Raw genomic sequence first — 26,469 nt, 5'->3', positions numbered from 1 at the left:
ACTAATGAATAAGATTCCTTTTCTATTTCTGTATTCTATTGCTGTATAAAGATAGGGACAATTTGCTTGTACAGGAGAGTTTTCTGCCTTGGTACGGTCCAAGCAGGCTCTCCGAGATATCTCGCTTTAAAAAAAATAAAATTCTCTCGAAGCACGACTCTGAAAGCCTCCGTCCGAGTTAATTAACTTAGAAATTTCCTCGACAGGGAAAGGTAGAGCAACTAAAGCCAGAGCTCCCTAAATGATGAAAGAGATAGAAAGTAACAAAGCTGAAAAAGTGCACGTATGACAGATGTCAGGTTGAGAATACAAGAAAGAATCAGGCTGAATATAGAAAGTTCAGAGGGAAAGTGAAAAGGAAAATAAGAGGGCAAAGAGAGAGTAGGAGAACAGATTAGCAGCTAACATAAAAGAGAATTTCAAAGTCTTCTATAGGCATATGAATAATAAATGGATAGTAAGAGGAAGGGTGGGGCTGATTAGGGAACAAAAAGACTTTGCATCAGTTTTCACCAGGAAGATGCTGCCAAAGTCAGTGAAAGAAGAGCTAGTGGAGATACTGGATGAGATAAAAATTGATGGAGGAGGTACAAGGTGAACCTCTCTTATCCGGTACCCTCGGGACCTGGCCTGTGCCGGATAAGGGATTTTGCCGGACGAGGAGGGGTCACGGTAAATTGGATGGTACAGGTATACAGGTACTGAGCAAGGGGATATTGGGGCTTGTTGGCTTGGGGCTGGGAGTGCGGCAGAGAGATAATGGGGTGGGGGGGGGGGTGCGGGTGGGCGTTGGATCGCGGGGTGAGGCCAGCCATTGCGGGAGTTGGCAGCGAGGAAAGACTTCAATTTGTTCATGTCGGAGTTCTGCGCAAGCGCCACCCGGTGGCCAGGAATGGTGCCGGATAAGGGAATCCCGGATAAGGGCGGTTGAACCTGTATTAGAAAGGCTGTCCGTACTTAAAGTTGATAAGTCACCAGGATCGGATGGGATGCTGAGAGAAGTTAAGGAGGAAATCGTGGAGGTACTGGCCATAATCTTCCAATCCTTTTAGATACAACGGTGCTGCCAGAGAACTGGAGAATTGTTCAAAAAAGGGTGCAAGGATAAACCCAGCAACTACAGGCCAGTCAGTTTAACCTCAATAGTGGGGAAGCTTTTAGAAACGATAATCAAGGATAAAGTTAAGTCACTTGGACAAGTCTGGATTAATTAAGAAAAGCCAGCATGGATCCGTTAAAGGCAAATCGTGTTTAACTAACTAAATTGAATGAGTTTTTTTGATGAGATAACAGAGGGTTGATAAGGGCAATGCGGTTGACATGGACCTCCAAACGACGTTTAAAAAAAGTGCCACATAATAGGCTTGCCAGAAAAGTTGAAGCCCATGGAATAAAAGGGACATTGGCAGCATGGATACAAAATTGGCTTAGTGACAGGAAACAGGAAACAGGGAATAGTGGTGAACAGTTGTTTTTCGGACTGGAGCAAGGTATACAGTGATGTTGTCCAGGGGTTGGTACCAGGACCACTGCTTTTCTTGATATACATTAATGACTTGGACGCACAGGGCACAATTTCAAAATTTATAGATGACACAAAACTTGGAAGTATAGTGAACAGTGAGGAAGATAGTGATAGACTTCAAGAAGACACGACAGGCTTGTGAAATGGCCGGCAGATGAAATTTAACGCAGAAAAGTGCGAAGTGATACATTTTGGTAGGAAGAATGAGAGGCAATATAAACTAAAGGGTACAATCCTAAAAGGGGTGCATGAACAAAGAGACGTGGGGGTATATGTGCACAAATCATTGAAGGTGGCAGAGCAGGTTGAGAATGGGCTTCATAAATAGAGGCATAGAGTACAAAAGCAAAGAAGTTATGATGAACCTTTATAAAACACCGGTGCGATCTCAACTGGAGTATTGTATCCAATTCTGGGCACCGTACTTTAGGAGGGATGAGAAGGCCTTAAAAAAGATGCAGAAAAGATTTACAAGAATGACTCCAGGGATAAGGGACTCCAGTTAAGTGGATAGACAGGAGAAGCTGGGTTTGTTCTCCTTTGAGCAGAGAAGGTTGAGAGGAGATTTGATAGAGATGTTCAAAATCATGAAGGGTCTAGACAGAAGAGAGAGAGATAAACTGTTCCCATTGGCAAAAGAGTTGAGAATCAGAGGACACAGATTTCAGATGATTGGCAGAAGAACCAAAGGCAACAACTTTTTTTTTTTAAAACACAGCGAGTGGTTAGGATCTGGAATGCACTGCCTGAAAGGGTGGTGGAGGCAGACTCAATCATGGCTTTAAAAAGGGGAACTGGATAAGTACCTGCAGGAAAATAAAAGTTGCAGGGCTACAGGGAAAGGGCAGCAGAGTGGAACTAGCTGAAGTGCTCTTGCAGAGAACCGGCACAGACTCGACGAGCAGAATGGCCTCCTTCTGTGCTGCAACCATTCTATAATTCACTTTGCAGTTCAATAAAAGGAAAAAGCAATGAAAGATTGTGTCCAAGGGACATTAAAGTCATTTTTAAACCTCAAATTCCCAACTTAACATTAATACGCCAAAACTGTCTCTGGTTACTAAGAAAAAGATTGCAAGTTGTACACACATCATGTTAGGGATGCTGTCAAGTAACATACAAAACATTAGCATACAGCGCACCCATCATGCACTGAATGTGATGCACACACATCTCAAGACCTGACTTTCAGCATTAAATTTGGATAAAAGGGGCAGTAGCATGGACACAAAAGTGGCTAAGAGATAGAGAACAGAGTTGTGGTGAATGGCTGTTTTGCAGACTGGAGAGAGGTATACAGTAGGTTCCCCAAGTTTCAGTAATCGGACCACTGCTGTTTTTGATATACATTGATGATTTGGACTTGGGGGTACAGGGCATAATTTTGAAATTTGCAGATGACACGAAACTTGGAAGTGTAGTAACCTGTGAGGAAGATAGTAATAACTTCAAGACAGATCGGCTGATGAAATGGGCACATGGCAGAGGAAATTCAATGCAGAGAAGTGTGAGGAGATACATTTTGGTAGGAAGAATGAGGAGAAACCACACACACTAAAAGGTACAATTTTAAAGAGGGCGCAAGAACAGAGACCTGGCGGTGCTCGTGAACAAATCTTTGAAGGTGGCAGGACAGGTTAACAAAGCAGTTAGTTAATAAACCATATGGAACCCTAAGCTTTAAAAATAGAGGTATAGTGTACAAAAGCCAAGACGTTATGCTAAACCTATATAAAAACACTGGTTCGGCCTCAGCTGCAGTATTATATCCAATTCTGGGCACCACACTTTGGGAAGGAAGAGATTTACTAGAATGGTTCTAGGGATGAGGGAATACAATTGCGTGGATAGACTAGAGAAGCTGGGCTTGTCCCCTTGGACCAGAGAAGGCGAAGAGGAGATTTGATAAAGGTGTTTAAAATCATGAAGAATTTAGAGAGAGTAAATAAAGACAAACTGTTTCAAATGGCTGAAGGGTCGATAACGAGGGGGCACAGATTTAAGTTGAGTGGCAAAAGAACCAGAGGCGACGTGAGGGGAAACTTTTTAACACAACGAGTGGTTAGGAATGCCCTGTCTGATAGGGTGGTGGATACAGATTCAATAAGAACACAAGAACATAAGAAATAGGAGCAGGAGTAGGCCATATGGCCCCTCGAACCTGCTCCGCCATTCAATAAGATCACGGCTGATCTGATCCTGGCCTCAACTCCACGTCCCCGCCCACTTCCCATAACCCTTGACTCCACTATCATTCAAATATCTGTCTATCTCCATCTTAAATACATTATACAGACCCAGCCTCCACAGCTCTCGAGAGAATTCCAAATATTCCCGACCCTCAAAGAAATTCCTCCTCATTTGTCTTAAATGGGCAACCCCTTATTCTGAAACTATGCCTAGTTCTAGATTCTCCCATGAGGGGAAACAGCCTCTCTGCATCTACTGTCAAGCCCTCTCATTATCTTATGTTTCAATAAGATCACCTGCTCAACCTTTCTTCATATGACAACCCCTTCATCTCAGGAATCAACCTTGTGAACCTTCTCTGAACTGCCTCCAATGCAAGTATATCCCTCCTCTACGTAGTACTCCAGGTGTGGTCTTACCAGCGCTCTGTACAGTTAGAGCAGGACTTCTCTGCTTTTATACTCCATCCCCCTTGCAATAAAGGCCAACAGCCCATTTGCCTTCCTGATTACTTGCTGTACCTGCATGCTAACCTTTTGTGTTTCATATACAAGAATCCCCAGATCCCTCTGTACTGCAGCATTTTGTAATCTCTCCCCATTTAAATAATGTTGCTTTTTTATTTTTCCTGCCAAAGTGGATAACCTCACATTTTCCTACATTATACTCCATCTACCAAATTTTTGCCCACTCACTGAGCCAATCTATATCCCTTTGTAGATTCTTTGCATCCTCCTCACAACTTGCTTTCCCACCTATCTTTGTATCATCAGCAAATTTTATGATGTTACACTCGGTCCCTTCATCCAAATCATTAATATAAGTTGTAAATAGTTGAGGCCCCAGCACTGATCTCTATGACACCCCACTAGTTACAGTTTGCCAACCAGAAAATGACCCATTTATCCCGACTCTCTGTTTTCTCTATCCTCTATCCATGCTAATATATTACCCCCAAACCCGATGAGCTCTTATCTTGTGCATAACCTTTTATGTGGCACCTTATTGAATGCTTTCCGGAAATCCAAATACACGACATCTACTGGTTCCCCTTTATCCACCCTGCTCGTTACAACCTCGAAGAACTCCAGCAAATTTGTCAAACATGATTTCCCTTTCATAAAGCCATGCTGACTCTGCTTGACTGCATTATGATTTCAAAATGTCCTTAATGATGGACTCCAGCATTTTCCCAATGACAGATGTTAGGCTAACTGGTCTATAGTTTCCTGCTTTCTGTGTCTCTCCTTTCTTAAATAGGGGCGTTACATTTGCGGTTTTCCAGTCCGCTGGGACCTTTCCAGAATCCAGGGAAATTTGGTAAATGCAACCAATGCATCCACTATCTCTGCAGCCACCTCTTTTAAGACCCAAGGATGCAGGCCATCAGGTCTAGAGGACCTTCAAAAAAGGGAATTGATAAATACTTGAAGGAGAAAAAATTGCAGGGATATGAGGGAAAGAGTGAAGGAGTGGGACTAACTGCTCTTCGAAAGAGCCGGCGCAGACTCGATGAGCCAAATGGTCTCCTTCTATGCTGTACTATTCTCTGATTCTATGAAATTCAGGCAGTTGAAGACTTGAATTAAGCAGTGAGAGTAACCTATGTGGTTGCTAATGAGGAACAAAAGAAAAGACAACAGCAAAGAAATCTTGTGTTCCTCACTAATTTAACAGAGGCCCCACATTATGCCTAGGATGATATTTTATATGTGTTCACAATACGGTTTGTAGCACTGCTTTAATATTTACAGTATTAAAGCAGAGCTGGGTACTTTCTCTTTTGTTAAGAATGAAGTATTTCCTGTGACTTGGTCTCTTCTAGATCAGACAAGAAGGATCACACACACATAATGGACAGACAATGGGCTGTTACAGAAGTATGATTCTCCTTATCCAAATTTCCTTGATGCACTCTACCTACTCGATGATGCCCAGATGATAAAAAGGAAAACTTGCCCAATATCTTAAATTCATTTACCTGTTCCTTTAATAGTGTCATTATATCTGCAACATCAGACATCTGAAGATTCTCTTGTCCATTGATTTCAAAAATTGGAGGGTCATCTGGATATTGAGCTACATATGTGAATTGGAGGGTTGCTTCAACAGCTGTTAAAAAAACAATTTTTGAACGTAATAAAATATTCAATAGATTACAGTACCTACAAAAATGACATACAACAAATTCATGCTTAAAATAACATGCAGTTTTGTACAAGTTGTATTTATAGAACAACTTATTAGCCTAATACAAGGGTGCAGCATCAGTGGAAAGCAGTTTCAGTCTCACACTTAAGCTAAACTTGAGATATCATTGCTGTCCAACTTAGAACAGATGTCAGAGTTGTGATAAGCAAAAGCTTAGCACAGCAATAAAATCAACGAGATTTCAGCTTACAAGGCCATTTTACCCATTGTGCCTGTGCCAGTTCCATATTAGAGCTATCTACTCTATTATCATTTCTGGAGTTTCAATATTTAAAAAAAATCAATTTTATATACAATGGGCCAATAATTCCGGCCTCGCCGGGTCCATACAGAGTGCACATGGATCCGGAGAGGCCTCGCAAAAGCCAGTTCTCTGGGCGCGATGCACATACGCCGAGAAGCGACTTTTCCAATCTGTCAAGATTTCTTCTGACAGATCCTTCATATCACCGGGAGAGGGGCACCCGCGTGGGAGAGATTGGGCTATTTGCCCAACTCATGCCCAGTGAATGTCCTTTAAACTTTTCCGCCTGGTAAAAGCAGGCGTATAGTCTATTTTTTTTTAACCAGCGTAACACTTTTAAAACATATAAAAATTAAATTTAATCAATCATTTTTCTATTAGAAACCCTGTCCATTAAGGCAAGTTTATTGTTAACCTTATTAAAACACATTTTAAAAAATTCCCCAAAATATTTTTTTCCCCTAAAACATTTAATTTAAATACATTTTAAATATGTGAGGTGTTCTTTTATTTATTATGCTGTGTTTCTTATTTTAGGAGGGTTTTCTCATTGATAGTCATGGGAACTCGTAAAAATGGAGGGGGGGGGGGAGGGGAGAGGGGAGGGAACTCGTAAAAATGGAGAGGGGGGGAGGGGAAGGAAGAGGGGGAGGGGATGGAAGAGGGGGAGGGGAAGGAAGAGGGGGGGGGAGGAAGAGGGGGGGGGGGGAGGAAGAGGGGGGGGGAAGGAAGAGGGGGGGGGAAGGAAGAGGGGGGGGGAAGGAAGAGGGGGGGGGAAGGAAGAGGGGGGGGGAAGGAAGAGGGGGGGGGAAGGAAGAGGGGGGGGGAAGGAAGAGGGGGGGGGGAAGGAAGAGGGGGGGGGGAAGGAAGAGGGGGGGGGAAGGAAGAGGGGGGGGGAAGGAAGAGGGGGGGGAAGGAAGAGGGGGGGGGAAGGAAGAGGGGGGGGGGAGGAAGAGGGGGGGGGAAGGAAGAGGGGGGGGGAAGGAAGAGGGGGGGAAGGAAGAGGGGGGGAAGGAAGAGGGGGGGGAAGGAAGAGGGGGGGGAAGGAAGAGGGGGGGGGAAGGAAGAGGGGGGGGGAAAGAGGGGGGGGGGAAGGAGGGAGGAGAAAAGGAGGGAGGGAGAGAGGAGAGGGGAGGGGAAAGGAGGGAGGAGAAAAGGAGGGAGGGAGAGAGGAGAGGAGAGGAGAGGAGAGGAGAGGAGAGGAGAGGAGAGGAGAGGAGAGGAGAGGAGAGGAGAGGAGAGGAGAGGAGAGGAGAGGAGAGGAGAGGAGACTGAACGGGCCCAAGACTCCAGAGTTAAGAGTAGGTGGTCGGGGGTCAGGTCGGGTTTGGGAGTGGAGCGGGAGTCGGGTCGAGTCCGGGGAGCAGGAGTCGAGTTGGGTGTGGGGGGGCGTGGTGCGAGGGTTTGAGAGAGCCAGCTGAAGGGAGGAAGCAGGAGCTGGGCGAGGGAGGTGCAGCCTGATCCACGCCGCCCCAGTGAGCCCATTCGGCCAGGGACTGCGTACTTTGGACCCCTCCCACACAGTTTTGGGCGCCTGGAGCTACTGCACATGCGCGCCCTGTGCAGAGGTCCCGGCACTGATTTCAGCGCAGGGACCTGGCTCCGTCCCACACAGCTCGTGCTGCGCAGCGCCCGACTCGAGAGGACCAGCAGGGAGCCGGAGAATCTTTCTTTAGGCGCACTTTCTGGCGCGAAAAATGGGCGTCCAGGTCAGGGATGCGCCGTTCTAGGCGCGGCCCGAAACTTGGGCCCTTTGTTACTCCACAAGATAAGTAATGTTCACCATCACAGATTAAAATTTTGGGTGAGCAATGCAACGCTGTAGTTAACGTTTGGGAATGAAGCACAGTTTGTGTAGACTAGCAGATTTCCTCCAGCATTATTCAGTGAGTCAAGAGATGAACCATTTTATTACAAGAGAAATATTATGCCCTGTAATGTACAATGCATTATCAGGGCACCAATTTATGGTGACGGAATTTGTTAAATTTCTTTTTTATTTTGGAAACTTTACCAGTATTTTGGGACTGTTTTTCTGCAAAAACTGTAAAGAGTGGCCTCGACTTAGTATACATTCTTTGATGACGCATTTACTTTTTGCCTCTTAATGAGCTCAATTTTGTCCCACCCCTTTTTTTGGTGCACTTACCAGAGAAGTGCCGCTTTTCTCTGTTCAGAAGTGTGCCGAAAAAATTCCTCCCCACTTTGGTCACTGTCCAACCTCTCCCCGGTCGTCCCGCAGCGTGGCTAGTCGAGTCGGGGGAGGAGCCATCATCCTGCACTGAAAACAGTGCCGGGACGACTGCACACGCGCATTGGAGTCAGGTTGTCATGTCCGCGCATGCGCAGCAGCGCCAAAATTTGGCAATCGGCCATTTTTAAAACAAATTGTAGCTGCTTGTGTTTTGCTGGTTGCTTGCTGCAGCCTGTTCGGTGAGTTTGCTTCCTGCAAGTGTGTGCTCTCCAAGGTCGGCAGTTCCCGTCCCTACTCCTGACCGAGTGGTCTCCCGATTATCCTGCACCTATTCCAAGCCTAGTGGCTCACTGTTGAAGTAGCTGCTTGTGTTTTGCCCTTGCTGCAGCCTGTCCAGTGAGTTTGCTTCCTGCAGCCTGTGTGTGCGCCGATGTCAGCAGTTCCCGCCTCTATTCCTGGCCGAGTGGTCTCCCGGTCATCTCGCACCTATCCCAGGCCGAGTGGCCTCCCACACCGGCCGGCCGCCTTCCCGGGCTGAGTTTTCAAATGAAGGTAGGAGTTATTTCTATTTTTTTAAATTTATTTGTTATTGAATGCTTATTACTTTTGGTGCTTTGTTTAGTGCTTTGTAAGTCTTGGTGCTTTAGGTGCAGGTCCTCTCCGCTTACCTTCCCACCCCTATCCCAGGCCGAATGGCCTCCAATGTACCTATCTGCGTTGATTTCTTAACTCGCCGCCAGGGTTTTCTGAAGTGGCCACATAAACTGCCCTAAGTAGATTTGGAGTAACTATTAGCTGGCCAAAGTGGCCTAAATGGCCAAAACTGGCGCAGGTGGCTGGTAACAACCCATTTTGAGAAAAACTAAATTAACTAAAAAAATCGTAACTAACTCACTTACACTGGCACAAATTGAATGTGCAAAACGGTGATTTTTTTCGTTACGCCAGAAAAATCAAGTTACTCCAAAAAAAAGGAGCAATTCCTGGCCAAAATTGAGCCCAATTTCTTTAAAGTCACAGGAAGATGAAATTAATGTATAGCAATTTGGCAATAGTGGAGAGGGAGAGGTCAAGGTGATTAGGGACATATTAAGGGGTCACTGAGCTTTAGAAGCATTGGGAATGGTTCGGAGGTTTGACAGTACAGCGAAGGGAATAATTCTGAGGTTTGGTAGCAGTAGGAAGCAAAATGCAGTTTGATTTTGCACAGGATTCTTGAGCATATATTTTAATTTTTCATATTACATTTGATTCTCTCGTTACAGTGCATCAAGTTTGAAAACATAACATTACTTGAGAACATTACATTATTTTTGAGTTCTTGTCTATGCAAGAATACTTTCTCTCACAATAGGTTGATCTCATTTTGAGTACTGGATCCAACTTTAGACACCCATATAATAATAGTTTACAAAGGCAAAACATCCAGACCTTAATCCATACATGGTGGAGATGGACTAAGATATAATTAGAAAATGTACAAGACAACTTAGGATATTTATACCAGATCTGGAAAAGTAGGCTAGCAAAACGTCTGACGAGTCCATTTGCATGGTGGAAGCTGCCATCTAGTGGCTTTGGGACAGAGCAGTGGAATGGTACCATTAAGAACATAAGAAATAGGAGCAGGAGTAGGCCATACGGCCCCTCGAGCCTGCTCCGCCATTCAATAAGATCATGGCTGATCTGATCATGGACTCCTCTCCACTTCCCTGCCCGCTCCCCATAACCCCTTAAATCGGTTAAGAAACTGTCTATTGCTGTCTTAAATTTATTCAATGTCCCAGCTTCCACAGCTTTCGGAGGCAGTGAATTCCACAGATGTGCAACCCTCTGAGAAGAAATTTCTTCTCATCTCAATTTTAAATGGGCGGTCCCTTATTCTAAGATCATGCCCTCTACTTCTAGTCGCCCCCATCAGTGGAAATATCCCCTCTGCATCCACCTTGTCAAGACCCCTCATAATCTTATACATTTCGATAAGATCACCTCTCATTCTTCTGAATTCCAATGAGTAGAGGCCCAACCTACTCAACCTTTCCTCATAAGTCAACCGCCTCATCCCCGGAATCAACCGAGTGAACCTTCTCTGAACGGCCTCCAAAGCAAGTATATCCTTTCGTAAATATGGAAACCAAAACTGCACGCTGTATTCCAGGTGTGGCCTCACCAATACCCTGTATAGCTGTAGCAAGACTTCCCTGTTTTTATACTCCATCCCCATTGCAATAAAGGCCAAGATTCCATTGGCCTTCCTGATCACTTGCTGTACCTGCAAACTATCCTTTTGTGTTTCATGCACAAGTACCCCCAGGTGCCGCTGTACTGCAGCACTTTGCAATCTTTCTCCATTTAAATATAAACTTGCTCTTTGATTTTTTTCTGCCAAAGTGCATGACCTCACACTTTCCAAAATTATACTCCATCTGCCAAATTTTTGCCCACTCACTTAGCCTGTGTATGTCCTGTTGCAGATTTTTTGTGTCCTCCTCACATATTGCTTTTCCTCCCATCTTTGTATCATCAGCAAACTTGGCTACGTTACACTCAGTCCCTTCTTCCAAGTCGTTAATATAGATTATAAATAGTTGGGGTCCCAGCACTGATCGCTGCGCGATTAATTCACTGATCACTGAATTAATAGCTCTTTCAGAAAGTCCACATACACGACAGGTCGAACAGCCTTCTTCTGTGATTTTCATTGGAAAAGTTAAACTCAAGAATACAAAAAAAATGTTCAACACTGACAATAAAACATTGTTTTGTATTTTTTGACAAGGGACATAATCCCAATTTACTGCAAGGCCAGAGTGGGAGGCACATGGGATTGGAAGCATTAAGGACACTAAATTTATGCCTCGGGGCATGAAATGCAAGAGAGTAAAAATAAAGATAGAAAATGAAAATGTAAGATTTATATGCTTTTTTTCCTCCTTTTTTTATTTCTTTTAGCAAGAGAGACAACAAGCAAGCAAATGTTGCTAGAATGATCAATTTTGTTGATAAGGGTTTGACTTATGAGGAAAGGTTGAGGAGGTTGGGCCTCTACTCACTGGAATTCAGAAGAATGAGAGGTGATCTTATCGAAATGTATAAGATTATGAGGGGGCTTGACAAGGTGGATGCAGAGAGGATGTTTCCACTGATAGGGGAGACTAAAACTAGTGGGCATAATCTTAGAATAAGAGGCCGCCCATTAAAAACTAAGATGAGGAGAAATTTCTTCTCGGACGGTTGTAAATCTGTGGAATTCGCAGCCTCAGAGAGCTGTGGAAACTGGGACATTGAATAAACTTAAGACAGAGATAGACAGTTTCTTAACCGATAAGGGAATGAGGGGTTATGGGGAGCGGGCAGGGAAGTGGACCCGAATCCATGATCGGAACAGCCATGATCATATTGAATGGTGGAGCAGGCTTGAAGGGCCATATGGCCTACTCCTGTTCCTATTTCTTATGTTCTTATGTTTATGTTCTACAACTAGCTAAGAGACACGGTGCCTGAAACCATGCTCCCCACAGGGACCCTACAAGTTCCGGGTTTAGGTATGCAAAGTACATGCGCCTAAATCTGGCACTTGCGATCTGTCAAAAATCCTTGACAGATTGCACGCATGCAAAGAAAAAGGGCCTCCATGGATGGAGAGTTGGGCTGTTTGCCCAACTCCTGCCCAGCAAATGTCCTTCAAATTCTTGTGCTGATACGAGCGCAAGAGCTTTAAAAAATAGAATAAAATGTCATCACTCATTTATATATTAAAAACCCTGTTCATTAAGGTAAGTTTATTTTTAGCCGTTAAAACATATTAAAAAAAAATAAAAAAAAATAAATGTGGTATAAAATATTTAATAAAATTGCATTTTAATTAATTTTTAATGTAATGTTTATCAAATTTATTTTCAGTGTTTCTGTACATGGTTCCAGGGTGACCAAGGCCGTGAACTCAACATCCAGGGCTATTCAATATTCAGGAAAGATAGACTGAAAGGAAAAGGAGGTGGGGTAGCGTTGCTGGTTAAAGAGGAGATTAACGCAATAGTAAGGAAGGACATTAGCTTGGATGAGGTGGAATCTGTATGGGTAGAACTGAGGGCAGAAAACACTAGTGGGAGTAGTGTACAGACCACCAAACAGTAGCAGTGAGGTTGGGGTGGCAACAAACAGGAAATTAGGGATGCGTGCAATAAAGGTACAGCAGTCATCATGGGTGACTTTAATCTACATATAAATTGGGCTAACCAAACTGGTAGTAATACAGTGGAGGAGGATTTCCTGGAGTGTATAAGGGATGGTTTTCTAGATCAATATGTCGAGGAACCAACTAGAGAGCTGGCCATCCTAGACTGGGTGTTGTGTAATGAGAGAGGATTAATTAGCAATCTTGTTGTGCGAGGCCCCTCGTAGAAGAGTAACCATAGAATTCTTCGCTAAGATGGAGAGTGACACAGTTAATTCAGAGGCTAGGGTTCTGAACTTAAAGAAAGGTAACTTTGATGGTATGAAACGTGAATTGGCTAGAATAGACTGGCGAATGATACTTAAAGGATTGACGGTGGATAGGCAATGGCAGACATTTAAAGGTCACATGGATGAATTTCAGTAATTGTACATCCCTGTCTGGCGTAAAAATAAAATGGGGAAGGTGGCTCAACCATGGAATTAAGGACAGTGTTAAATCCAAGGAAGAGGCATATAAATTGGCCAGAAAAAGCAGCAAACCTGAGGACTGGGAGAAATTTAGAATTCAGCAGAGGAGGACAAAGGGTTTAATTAAGAGTGTGAAAATAGAGTATGAGAGTAAGCTTGCAGGGAACATAAAAACGGACCGCAAAAGCTTCTATAGATATGTGAAGTGAAAAAAATCAAGACGACAAATGTAGGTCCCTTGCAGTCAGAATCAGGTGAATTTATAATGGGGAACAAAGAAATGGCAGTCCAATCGAACAAATACTTTGGTTCTGTTTTCACTAAGGAAGACACAAATAACCTACTGGAAATACTGGGGGACCAAGGATCTAGCGAGAAGGAGGAACTGAAGGAAATCCTTATTAGTCAGGAAATTGTGTTAGGGAAATTGAAGGAATTGAAGGCCGATAAATCCCCAGAGCCTGATAGTCTGCATCCCAGAGTACTTAGGGAAGTGGCCCTAGAAATAGTGGATGCATTGGTGGTCATTTTCCAACATTCTATAGACTCTGGATCAGTTCCTATGGATTGGAGGGTAGCTAATGTAACCCCACTTTTTAAAAAAGGAGAGAGAAAACAGGGGATTATAGACCAGTTAGCCTGACATCGGTAGTGGGGAAAATGTTGGAATCAAATGTTGGAATCAATTATTAAAGATGTAATAGCAGCGCATTTGGAAAGCAGTGACAGGATCAGTCCAAGTCAGCATGGATTTATGAAAGGGAAATCATGCTTGACAAATCTTCCAGAATTTTTTTGAGGATGTAACTAGTAGAGTGGACAAGGGAGAACCAGTGGATGTGGTGTTTTTGGACTTTAAAAAGGCTTTTGTCTAGGTCCCGCACAAGAGATCAGTGTGCAAAATTAAAGCACATGGTATTGGGGGTAATGTATTGACATGGATAGAGAATTGGTTGGCACACAGGAAGTAAAGAGTAGGAATAAATGGGCCCTTTTCAGAGTGGCAGGCAGTGACTAGTGGGGTACCTCAAGGTTCAGTGCTGTGACCGCAGCTATTTACAATATACACTGATTATTTAGATGAAGGAATTGAATGTAATATCTCCAAATTTGCAGATGACACTAAGCTGGGTGGCAGTGTGAGCTGTGAGGAGGACGCTAAGAGGCTGCAGGGTGACTTGGACAGGCTAGGTGAGTGGGCAAATGCATGGCAGATGCGGTATAATGTGGGTAAATGTGAGGTTATCCACTTTGGTGGCAAAAATAGGAAGGCAGATTATCTGAATGGTGACAGATTAGGAAAAGGAGGTGCAACGAGACCCAGATTTCATGTTACATCAGTCATTGAAAGTTGGCATGCAGGTACAGCAGGCGGTGAAGGCGGCAAATGGCAGGTTGACCTTCATAGCGAAAAGATTTGAGTACAGGAGCAGGGAGGTCTTACTGCAGTTGGACAGGGCCTTGGTGAGGCCACACCTTGAATATTGCGTACAGTTTTGGTCTCCTAATCTGAGGAAGGACATTCTTGCTATTAAGAGATTGTAGTGAAGGTTTACCAGACTGATTCCCAGGATAGCAGGACTGACATATGAAGAAAGACTGGATCGACTAGGCTTATATTCACTGGAATTTAGAAGAATGAGAGGGGACCTCTTAGAAACATATAAAATTCTGACGGGATTAGACAGGTTAGATACAGGAAGAATGTTCCCGATGTTGGGAAAGTCCAGAACCAGGAGTCACAGTCTAAGAATAAGGGGTATCCAGTTAGAACCGAGATGAGGAGAAACTTCTTCACTGAGAGAAGTGTGAACCTGTGGAATTCTCTACCACAGAAAGTTGTTGAGGCCAGTTCGTTCGATATATTCAAAAGGGAGTTAGATGTGGCCCTTACGGGCTAAAGGGATCAAGGTGTATGGAGAGAAAGCAGGAATGGGGTATTGAAGTTGCATGATCAGCCATGATCATATTGAATGGTGGTGCAGGCTCGAAGGGCCGAATGGCCTACTCCTGCATCTATTTTCTATGTTTCTATGTTTTTGGGGGTATTCCCATTCATACTTATCGCAGCTCTGTATATACGGAATTACTACAAGAATGAATGGGGATTCCCCCTACTCTGAAAGGTTGGGCCAGCCCACATGATCTCAGAGATCCGTACGAAACCCTTATGATCCTAGGATATGTGAGCTCCTACACTGGCCTTCGCGTAGAGCCGCAAGTCATCGAACCTCCGGAACCACCAGATACTTTTGTAGAAATAATTGCGGTCAGAGGCATCCGCAATTTCTGGGTTTGATCATTTTATACTAAAAGAAATATACCCAAGTTCTGTTGTGAAATTCTCAGGCTCATTATGTATCTTGTGATTTGTGAGCAGTATATATGCTAGCAATTTGTCTTTTTGTTTAAGAAATATCTTTTGCTCCAAATATTCTGCCTCGCCTAAAACGTTGCATAATGCCTCATCCAATAACTTTTTTTTAGTGTCGAGTAGGTGGATAAGAGATATGGCTTCAACTGGCTCATCTGCTAAGCAGTCCCTCCCCGTACTTCTAAGTTTATCAAGATTGATTAAGCAGAGATATTTCTCCCCAAAATGTTGTGAATGGGAAAAATACATGGCTGCGTTCTGGAAAAGGTGGTAATATGCAAATTTACTATATATCGAAATTTACTATTTAACCAAGACAAGGCTATTTACTGTACCTATATTTGCTTCCAATAATTACATTACTTAAATAAAGAATTGCAATTTTAACTATGATTTCCTCTTTTATAAATCAACTAAAATTACTGAACTTTTTTTTAAAGCCATTTTTTGATTTAGTTGGCAATTTTAAATAGAACTGCTCTATTACATTGGGAAGAAAATATTTAGCTCAATACAAAAAAAAGCTGAGTTATCAGTCAAAAGGAAGACATTTTTTAAACTCTAGTTATCTGCTATTTAAAAGTGTACATGCTGGAGTCCATTATTAAGGAAGCAGTAGCAGGACATGTGGAAAAGCATAACTTAGTCAAGCAGAATCAGCATGGTTTTATGAAAGGGAAATCATGTTTGACAAATTTGCTGGAGTTCTCGGAGGATGTAACGAGCAGGATGGATAAGGAGGAACCAGTGGATGTGGTGTATTTGGATTTCCAGAAGGCATTCGATAAGGTGCCACATAAAAGGTTACTGCACAAGATGAAAGTTCATGGGGTTGGTGCTAATACATTACCATGGATAGGGGATTGACTAACTAACAGAAAACAGAGAGTCGAGATAAATAGGTCATTTTCCAGTTGGCAAAAAGAGTAACTAGTGGGGTGCCACAGGGATCGGTGCTGGGGCCTCAGCTATTTACAATCTATATTAATGACTTGGATTAAGGGACCGAATGTAATGTAGCCACGTTTGCTTATGATACAAAGATGGGTGGGAAAGTAAGTTGTGAGGAGGACATTAAAAAAATCTGCAAAGGGATATGGACAGGCTAAGTGAGTGGACAAAAATTTGGCAGATGGAGTATAATGTGGGATCGTGTGAGGATATCCACTTTGGGAGAAAAGGTAAAAAAGCAAATTATTTAAATGGAGAAAAATTACAAAATGTTGCGGTACAGAAGGACCTGGGGGTCTTTGTGCATGAAACACAAAAAGTTAATATGCAGGTACTGCAAGTAATCAGGAAGGCAAATGGAATGCAAGGGGGATGGAGTATAAAAGCAGAGAAGTCCTGCTTCAACTAGGGTATTGGTGAGGCCACACCTAGAGTACTGCATACAGTTTTGGTCTCCTTATTTAAGGAGGAATATACTTGCATTGGAGGCAGTTCAGTGAAGATTCACTAGGTTGATTCCTGAGATGAAGGGGTTGACTTATGAAGAAATGTTGAGCAGGTTGGGCCTGTACTCACTGGAATTCAGAAGAATGAGAGGTGATCTTATTGAGACATATAAGATAATGAGGGGGCTCAACAAGGTAGATGCAGAGAGGATGTTTCCACTCATGGAAGAAATCCAGAACTAGGGGGCATAGATTGAGAATAAGGGTTCGCCCATTTAAAACTGAAATGAGGAGGAATTTCTTCTCTGAGGGTTGTAAATCTGTGGAATTCTCTGCCCCAGAGAGCTGTGGAAGCTGGGTCATTGAATATATTTAAGGCGGAGATAGACAGATTTTTGAGCGATAAGGGAATAAAGGGTTATGGGGAGTGGGCAGGGAAGTGGAGCTGAGCCCATGATCAGATGAGCCATGATCTTATTAAATGGCAGAGCAGGCTCGAGGGGCCAAATGGCCTAAGCCTGCTCCTATTTCTTGTGTTCAGTTCTTCACACTTCCCAAACAGCTAGTCAATTACGGTACGAACAATATTCAGAAAATCAGCCATAACGTGTGTTTATTTTTTAAATTGCTGTTACTTATGCTACATTCCAAGAACATATTAGAATGGCCCGGATTTTGCTGGAGCGGGGCATCTCACGGTGTGCCCAGGACTGGTTTGTGCACGTTTAGGTGTTAACATATTTTTGCCCAATTGCTGGATGTGTATCTGGGACCTTGGTGAACAATGGGACAAATCAATAAAATTAAATGATTGAGAAATAAACAGAAGAAGGGTGAATTTAACATTAAGTCAGGTACAAAGAGAGAGAAAGAAAGATTGGGATGGGATTGTGAGAGAAAAGAAAAAGAAAAAGTAAAAATGTAAACATTTTAAATTTGACATTTTAAAAATCTCCAACAGCAATTCATAACCTGAAGGAATGAGACGTCATACTTTTAATGTTCACTTTCTAGGCAAGAGGTTGATTGGCAGTTATTAACAATTATCATATTTTCAAAAAAGCACTTATTCTGTTAATTACTGGATTTAACTTTGTGGCAAGTTTAATGGGCAATTAATGTGCAAATGCAGCAACTTCATGAAAATCACAGGGAGATTAAGTACGAGATGCCGTTTTCACAAAGCTAGCAGCAGAGTGGCGCAAAGCAGCGAGCAACTCATGGGGTGTCTCTTCCTCGCCAAATTGCACATTACTAACGGCGTGCATCATTATTTCTTCAGCAAATTCTTGGTGAATATATCAATGTTAAATAATCGGGATTCAACAATAGTTCAGTATTTCTATCCCACTGCCTCCAAATGATCACCTCATAACTGCTGCAAATACAGATTGTTTGCTGTAGAAAATAAACTACAGAAAAATGTCAAATGTAGTCAAAGAAGGTGCAGATGGTGAGACTCCAGATACATTTATAGGGCGATAAGGTTATAAATTAGTACAGGTAGAGTAAGTTAAAGCTTGGTTCAGAATACATGCAAATAGTTAGAATGTGTCATAAGTAGCCATTGAACATTTATGCAAGAAAAATACTGTAATGTTTTCAAACAAAAACTTGATACTACAGTGTATGAAAATATCAAATGTACAATGAAATGTTAAAATAAGTTGCCAAACTTAAATTGATTCCTAATTGAGTGAAGACAAATCCAAAAATTATCAAAAGCATAGTACAGCAAGCATACTAAATTTCTCCAGGCACAATAAAGCAGGTTCCAAATACACTAACTTACAGAATTGCTGGACAAACAGGTGTATCCTCCCACATTACGGTTAAGTACAGAAATGATTAAGTTTTAGTTTTGGACAAAGAGCTTTCAACTGTCAACTCCCCATTTACATGGGAAAAGCTGAATATTATCCAAAAAGAGTACAAGCGTACAAAATTTACATCATCATTTAATTCTGTTGATGCTCATTTATGGGAAGGAGTTCTCCTATGGATTCTGTGGAGAGCTGTTTTCTTTATTCTTAGTTATTCAATTACAAGAAAGATGCTTAGAATTAGGCATGAATGGATTTTAGGTCCAGCATCAGGGAACCATCACCGTAACTTGATAACATTTGTTGAGCTGTGAATGACCCTTCTGGGGTTGAGGCGCAGGACAGAGGCTGCTCCTCAGCTGCAGCGCTCTGGGTAGGACAGGCTCAGCTTGACCCTGTCCCAGGGATAGAAAATCAAGACCGTCCACTCAGCTGGCTCTGCTGCATCACCCTCGTCCCAATTCCCACCTGCCATCAACTCACACCTTTCTCCAGCTTTTCTCCTATCTCCCCGTATGCTTTCTGGGAACTCATCCTGTCCATGAGACCCACCTTCTGGTACCTTGACTCCATTCCCATGAAACTGTTGAGAACCTTCCTTCCTATCATTTTCCGGTTGCCAAACAGTAACTACGTACAGTTTTGGTCTCCGTATTTAAGGAAGGATATACTGGCATTGGAGGCTGTTCAGAGAAGGTTCACGGTTGATTCCGGAGAACAGGGTGCTAACTTACGACGGTAGGTTGAGCCTATACTCATTGGAGTGCAGAAGAATGAGAGGTGATCTTATCGAAACATATAAGATAATGAGGGGGCTTGACAAGGTGGATGCAGAGAGGACATATACACTCATTGGGGAAACTAAAACCAGGGGGCATAGTCTCAGAATAAGGGGCCACCCATTTAAAACGGAGATGAGGAGGAACTTCTTCTCTCAGAGGGTTATAAATCTATGGAATTCTCTGCCCCAGAGTGCTGTGGAGGCCGGATTATTGAATATATTTAAGGCAGAGATAGACAGATTTTTGAGCGATAAGGGAATAAAAGGTTAAGGGGAGCGGGCAGGGAAATGGAGCCGAGTCCATGATCAGATCAGCCATGATCTTATTAAACGGCGGAGCCAGGAGGCCTATTCCTGCTCCTATTTCTTATGGTCTTATGTTCATCCTGGCCCCAATGCTATCCGACACTCAATGGTTCCCTTCCTTACACATCATTCCTTTTTTTAACCCCAAACCACCATCATCACCCCACCTCTTCAAAAAAAAAACTTTGACCCTTTTCCTTGCAAACTACCGCCTCATATCTAACCTCCACTTCCTCTCCAAAGTCCTTGAATGCGTTCTTGCCTCCAAAATCTATACCCATCTTTGTGTTTAAATATTTCAAATCAGGTCTCCACCCATGCAACAGTACTGAAGCAGCCCTAATCAGTCACAAATGACAAGCTCAGTGACTATGGTGCACTATCGTCCTTTCTCAACCTCTGCAACCTTTGACATGGTCGACCACACTATCATCCTCCTTCAACACCGTTCCTCTATTGTCCAGAGAAGTGGGACTGCCCTCATTTGGTTCCACTTTTACCTATCTGACCATAGCCACAGCATCTCCAGCAATGGCTTCACTTCCTGCCCCTGCACCATTACCCTTGGATCCATCTTTGGCCGTTTCCTCTTCAACATGTTGTACCGTGTCCCACTTGACCATGCTAAGCTTCCAATCCCATATTCTCTCCATCACAAAGAGTGCTTATTTCCACCCATGTAGCTTCACCCGTCTCTTCTCATCTGTTGCTGAAACCATCACCCAGGCCTCCAAGATTAGACCATTCCAATGCTCTGCATAAACTTCAGCTCATCCAGAATTCATCAGCTCTTCTAGTTTATACTCGAGGGGCAAGAGCTCTACTTGCCAGAAAATACAGCCATGGATGACTAAAGAGGTAAGAAACAGCATAAAACTAAAAAAAGCATACAAAAATGCATAATAGCACAGATACTGGTGAATGCATACAAATAACAGCAAAGGGTCACAAAACAGATAGTAAGAACTACAAAACTGGAGTATGAAAAGAAACTTGCAAGGGATATCAAAATCAACAAAGAATTTTTACAATTATATTAGAAAAAAGAGGGTAATCCGGAGCCATGTTGGCCCCTTAAGAACTGATATTGGTGACACGGTCAACAATAAGGAGGAACTGGTGGACATGTTGAATAAATATTTTGCGACAGTATGCCAGAAATCCCAAGGAAACTAATACTGAACCAGGCACAGGGACTCAATAGAATTAATGCAAGTAAAGTAACAGTAACAAAGAAAATAATAGCACTAAAGAGTAACAAATCCCCAGAACCAGATGGTTTCCAAGGAAATAGATGAGCACATTGCAGATGCCCTAACCATAATCTTCCAAAGTTCTCTCAATTCAGGAACCGTTCCTTTAGATTGGAAAATAGCGCATTTCATTTTGCTATTTAAGAATGGGGAGAGAGGAAACCAGGGAATTATAGACCAGTTAGCCTAATATCTGTTGTCGGGTAAAGATAGGGTGATTGAACACCTCGAAAATTTTCAGTTGATCAGAGTCAGCATGGATTTGTGAAAGGTAGGCCATGGCTGACAAATCTGATTGAATTCTTTGTGGAGGTGACTAAAGTAGTGGACAGGGGAATGTCAAGTGATGTTTTTAAATGGATTTCCAGAAGGCATTTGACAAAGTCGCTCATATGAGACTGTTAACTAAAGTAGACGCCCATGGAATTGAAGGTAAATTATTGACCAGGTTCGGAAAATGGCTGAGCGACAGGAGACAGAGGGTAGGGATAATAGGTAGGTACTCTACTAGCAGGATGTGACTAGTGGTGGCCTTCAGGGATCTGTGTTGGGGCCTCAACTATTCATTAACGATTTAGATAATGGCCTAGAAAGTCATATATACAAATTTGCCGATGACACAAAGATAGGCGGCATTGTAAGCATAACATTTACAAAGGGATATTGATACATTAAGTGCGTGAATGGGCAAAACTGTGGCAAATGGATTACAATGTATGCAAATGTGAGGTAATTCACTTTGGACCTAAAAAGGATAGATGGTGAAAAGCTAAAAACAGTGAAGATCCAAAAGAGACTTGGGTGTCCAGGTACATAGATCATTCAAATGCCATGAACAAGTACAGAAAATAATCAAAAAGGCTAATGGAATGCTGGCCTTTATAACTGGAGGACTAAAATACAAGGGGGTAGAAGTTATGCTACAGCTATAAAGAAAAAACCTGATTAGACCACACCTGGAGTATTGAGCGCAGTTCTGGGCACCACACCTGAGGAAGAATCAAAAGGCCTTGGAGGGAGTGCAATGTAGGTTTACCAGAATGATACCCAGACTCCAGGTGTTAAATTACAAGGCGAGATTACACAAGTTAGGGTTTTGATGATTAAGGGGCGATTTGATCCAAGTTTTCAAGATATTAGGCCCAAATTTCCCCAACCCCTTTTTTCGGCACACTCTTGAGATGCGCTGACTTTGTGCGCTGGAAACTGCGCCAAAAAACTACTAACGATTCTGGCCGCTCTGCGGTGTGTCCCAGGTCCTGGCATGGCGCTCCCCGTGGAGTGGGGTGGAGCTACAGCCCTGCATCGAAAACAGTGCCGGCAGCTGCGCATATGCGCAGTAGAGCGGTCGCACAAGCGCAGTAGCTCCTTCCCATGATTGATGATGATGATGCCTGCAGAACGCGTCCCACCCCTATCTCAAGAAACAAGTTGGTGTGACTGAGTTTTGATCGGGGCAAGAGAGAGGGGTAGAGGTTGGTCATCTTTGGCTGCGGTCTAGTGGTTTGGACCGAGAATAGCTTGTTGTGCAGCGATGTTGCTTGCCATGCTGGGCTAGCATGGCGTTCATTTGGTTTGCCAAAGAGTCTCTGCAGTGCCGTGTGTTGCGCTGGACCTCGGTGTCCTTCCACACGTGGCCCGCCTGGCTCTAGCACACTTGCTGACAGCTAAGCGTGCGCCTAAGTCAGTCCCCGTACGTCTCGCCGGTGTCGCTGCTGCCTGCTTTTATCCTGCGATGCTCCGCGCTGCCCAGCCACTGCTTCTGGCTGGCCTTTCTATCTATCTCTCTCTCTCTCTCTCTCTCTCTCTCTCTGAATCGGGACTCCAGAATGGTGTGAGCCGAGCCGAGCCCGGGCTCCAACGCACTTGTGCACCCACTCCCCCGTCCGTCCACCTGAACTAGCCCGACCGGGTTGGTCTGGAGGACAGCAGTGTGTGTGGTGTGCTGGAGATGCCAGCCGGTACCAACAGAATACCTTTCTGCCTACATCCCAGGGCTGAACTCGGGCGTGTTGGCCAATCTCCGAACTCCTTTTGGGGCTAAATGGAGTCATCTGCGGTCCCTCACGCAAGGGAGCCGAAGCCCCATGCTTTAGGCTGCCGTTTTTAAAGCCCGACCAAAAATCCGAAAAATGGGCAAAAAGGGAAAAAATTCCCACCTGAAAGGGGTTGAAAGTTGGTGGGGCGGCAGCCGCATTCTCCCACACCTATCCCAGGCCGAAGGGACTCCCACACGTCCAGCCGCTGCCGAGTTTAGTTGAAGGTAGGATTTACTTCAGTTCTTTATTTATTCATTTAATTATTTACTTCAGTTCTTTATTTTTTATTGAAGCTTATTACTTTTTGTGCTTTGTTTGGTGCTTGATGGTGCTTTAAATGTAGTTACTTGCGCCGATTCCTTAACTCTAGGTAAGGTTTTTCTGTGCGGACAGAAGTGGCAACATACGCTGGCCTAAGTTAGTTTGAAGCAACTATTTGCTGGCCAAACTTGCTTAAATGGCCAAAACAGGCGTAAGTGGCTAGGAACGCCCTTTTGAAAAAAAAAGCTAAAAAAAAAACTAACTCACTTACACTGGCGCAAATTAAATGGGCAGAATTGCAACTAAAAAGATACTCCAGAAAAATCAAGTTGCTCCAAAAAAAACAAAGCAACTCCTGGGGAAATTTGGGCCCATTATGAGGAACAGATAGGGTATATAGAGAGAAACTATTTCCGCTGGCTGGGGAATCTAGGACTCGGGGGCATAGTCTAAAAATTAGAGCCAGAACTTTCAGGAGTGAAATTAGGAAACACTTCGACACACAAAGGATGGTAGGAGTTTGGAGCTCTCTTCTGCAAATGCCAATTGATGCTAGATCAATTGTTAATTTTAAAATCTGAGATTGATAGCTTTCTGTTAACCAAAGGTATTAAGGGATATGGGCCAAAGGCTGGTATATGGAGTTAGGTCGCAGATAAGTCATGATCTCATTGAATGGCGGAACAGGCTTGAGGGGCTGAAAGGAACAGGAGTAGACCAATGTTCCGACTGCCTATATCCTATCCCACACTAGGTCCTGCTCACCCATCATCCTTGCTGACCTACACTGGCCCCTGGTCCCCTAATGCCTCCAATTTATTTTTAAAAAAGGAGCTGGATAATATCTCGTTAAAAATGAGACAAAAAATTGTATCTAGACAGATCAGCAAATACAGTATGGAATATAATAGTTCCCATGCTACTAGAACAATGGCAATATTATCTGTCCACCTCAATTACTTCAGGGGGCTTTACAATTGAAGTGGAAATTTTATGTTGTTAAGTGTGTAATTTTGCAAGTTTACTTTGGCATGGGAGCAAGTATTTCTTGTGCTTATGCTGAACTCTCATGAGCATTAACTTGAGTACAGTCCATCGTAGAGCAAATTGTCTGCAGTATGTTGAAGCAATGGCCTCAAAGAGGTCCAAATGAATATTTTCTAGGACGGTTCCATACTTCATCTATTACAAATATGGCATCAACAACAGATATTATATAACCAATCAGGCTTTCCATTTAACGCTCATACAGAACAAAAAGAAACAGCAGTCCAGTACTTGGAAACATATACAACCAAATTTAGGCACTTACTTTCTTCATTTTCACCAGTTTCGGATGTTACTGTGATAGTAAAACATGCAGGATTCTCCAATACCACTAAAAAGAAAGAAAGATTTGCATTTATATAGCGCCTTTCACAACTACCGGATGTCTTAAAGCTCTTTACAGTCAATGAAGTATTTTTGGAGCATAGTCATTGTTGTACTGTGGGAAACGCGGCAGCCAACTTGCGCACAGCAAACTCCCACAAACAGCAATATGATAATGATCAGATCATCTGTTTTTGTTATGTTGATTGAGGGATAAATATTGGCCAGGGCACTGGAGATAACTCCCCTGCTCTTCTTCAAAATAGTGCCATGGGGTCTTTTACGTCCACCCGAGGGGGCAGATGGGGCCTCGGTTTAACGTCTCATCCGAAAGACAGCACCTCTGACACTAGAAGAAAAATAAATGTTACAGAAGAATAGTCTAGATTAATAGAAATTGCTTCACGGAAAATATACTAAAATAAACTATTAAAATACAGCTTAATACACATTTCTCCCCCCTCGTAATGCAGTATTTGGCTTATTTTGGCGTGAAAGAGGGTACATTATTTTATAACAATGTGATGGCATTGTAATGTAGTGGTTATGGCCCCAAGTTTCCACATGATTTGCTCCAGATTTTTAGGAGCAACTGGTGTAGAGCGGAGTATCTTAGAAATCGGAATTCTCGTCATTTAGTTTGCTCCAGTTCTAGTCAGTTAGAACAGTTTCACTTTGGAACAGAATTTTTTTTTCAAAGGGGACGTGTCCGGCCATTTACGCCTGTTTTCAAAGTTCGTCAGTGAAAACTTACTCCAAACTAACTTAGAATGGAGTAAGTGAAGATTTTTGTACGCTCGAAAAACCCTTGTCGACACGTTAGAAAATCAGGCGTAGGTTACAAATCAGGTGTAGGGAATGGGGGGGGGGGGGGGGGGTTTAAAGGGAAGTTTACAAACATTAAACACTTCAGTTTTGCAAATAAAGAGCCATCATCAAAATAAATGATAAATACATCAATAAATCAACCAATAAATCAATTAAAAAAAATTAATAAGAAATAATTTTTTTTTTTAAATCAATACATTTAAGAAAAACATTTTCTACTTACCGACTGCAGCACCGGGAGCACTCCAACAGCGTGCTGGGATTACCCACAGTGTGTCTCTATCTCTCTGTCTGTCTGTGTGTGTCTCTCATTCTCTGTCAGTGTCTGTGTTTCTGACAGCGAGGGGAGGGGGAGAGAGGGAGCGCGGGGGAGAGAGGGAGCGAGGGAGAGGGCAAGGAGATGGGGGGGGGGGGGCGTGGGCAAGGAGATGGGGGGGGGGAGGGCAAGGAGATGGGGGGGATGGCAAGGAGATGGGTGGGGGGAGGACAAGGAGATGGGGGGGAGGACAAGGAGATGGGGGGGAGGGCAAGGAGATGGGGGGGAGGGCAAGGAGATGGGGGGGGGAGGGCAAGGAGATGGGGGGGAGGGCAAGGAGATGGGGGGGGAGGGCAAGGAGATGGGGGGGAGGGCAAGGAGATGGGGGGGGAGGGCAAGGAGATGGGGGGGGAGGGCAAGGAGATGGGGGGGGGGAGGGCAAGGAGATGGGGGGGGGGGAGGGCAAGGAGATGGGGGGGGGGGGAGGGCAAGGAGATGGGGGGGGGGAGGGCAAGGAGATGGGGGGGGGGAGGGGCAAGGAGATGGGGGGGGGAGGGCAAGGAGATGGGGGGGGGAGGGCAAGGAGATGGGGGGGAGGGCAAGGAGATGGGGGGGAGGGCAAGGAGATGGGGGGGAGGGGAGGGCTAGGAGATGGGGGGGAGGGGAGGGCAAGGAGATGGGGGGGAGGGGAGGGCAAGGAGATGGGGGGGGGAGGGCAAGGAGATGGGGGGGGGGAGGGCAAGGAGATGGGGGGGAGGGGAAGGAGATG

General features: G+C 43.8%; 1 protein-coding gene across 2 annotated transcripts in view; it reads right to left on the bottom strand.

Annotated features, from left to right (window-relative positions):
- The window catches only part of rwdd1 (RWD domain containing 1), a 60,735-nt gene that overhangs the window by 17,644 nt on the left and 16,622 nt on the right, over nt 1-26,469 (bottom strand). Inside the window, exons 2-3 of one of the 2 annotated variants that reach the window (XM_070884466.1) lie at nt 24,558-24,623; nt 5,697-5,827 (exon numbers count right to left, since the gene is read on the bottom strand). In XM_070884466.1, coding sequence (XP_070740567.1) covers nt 5,697-5,827; nt 24,558-24,623 — 197 coding nt within the window. The remainder of the gene's footprint in view (nt 1-5,696; nt 5,828-24,557; nt 24,624-26,469) is intronic. The other variant, XM_070884467.1, reaches the window with a different exon arrangement.

The sequence above is a fragment of the Pristiophorus japonicus genome, chromosome 7 (assembly GCF_044704955.1).
Source record: "Pristiophorus japonicus isolate sPriJap1 chromosome 7, sPriJap1.hap1, whole genome shotgun sequence".
NCBI classification, from domain to species: Eukaryota; Metazoa; Chordata; class Chondrichthyes; family Pristiophoridae; genus Pristiophorus; species Pristiophorus japonicus.
Note: the sequence above shows the minus strand (reverse complement) of the source record. Positions and strands in the feature narration are given on the sequence as shown.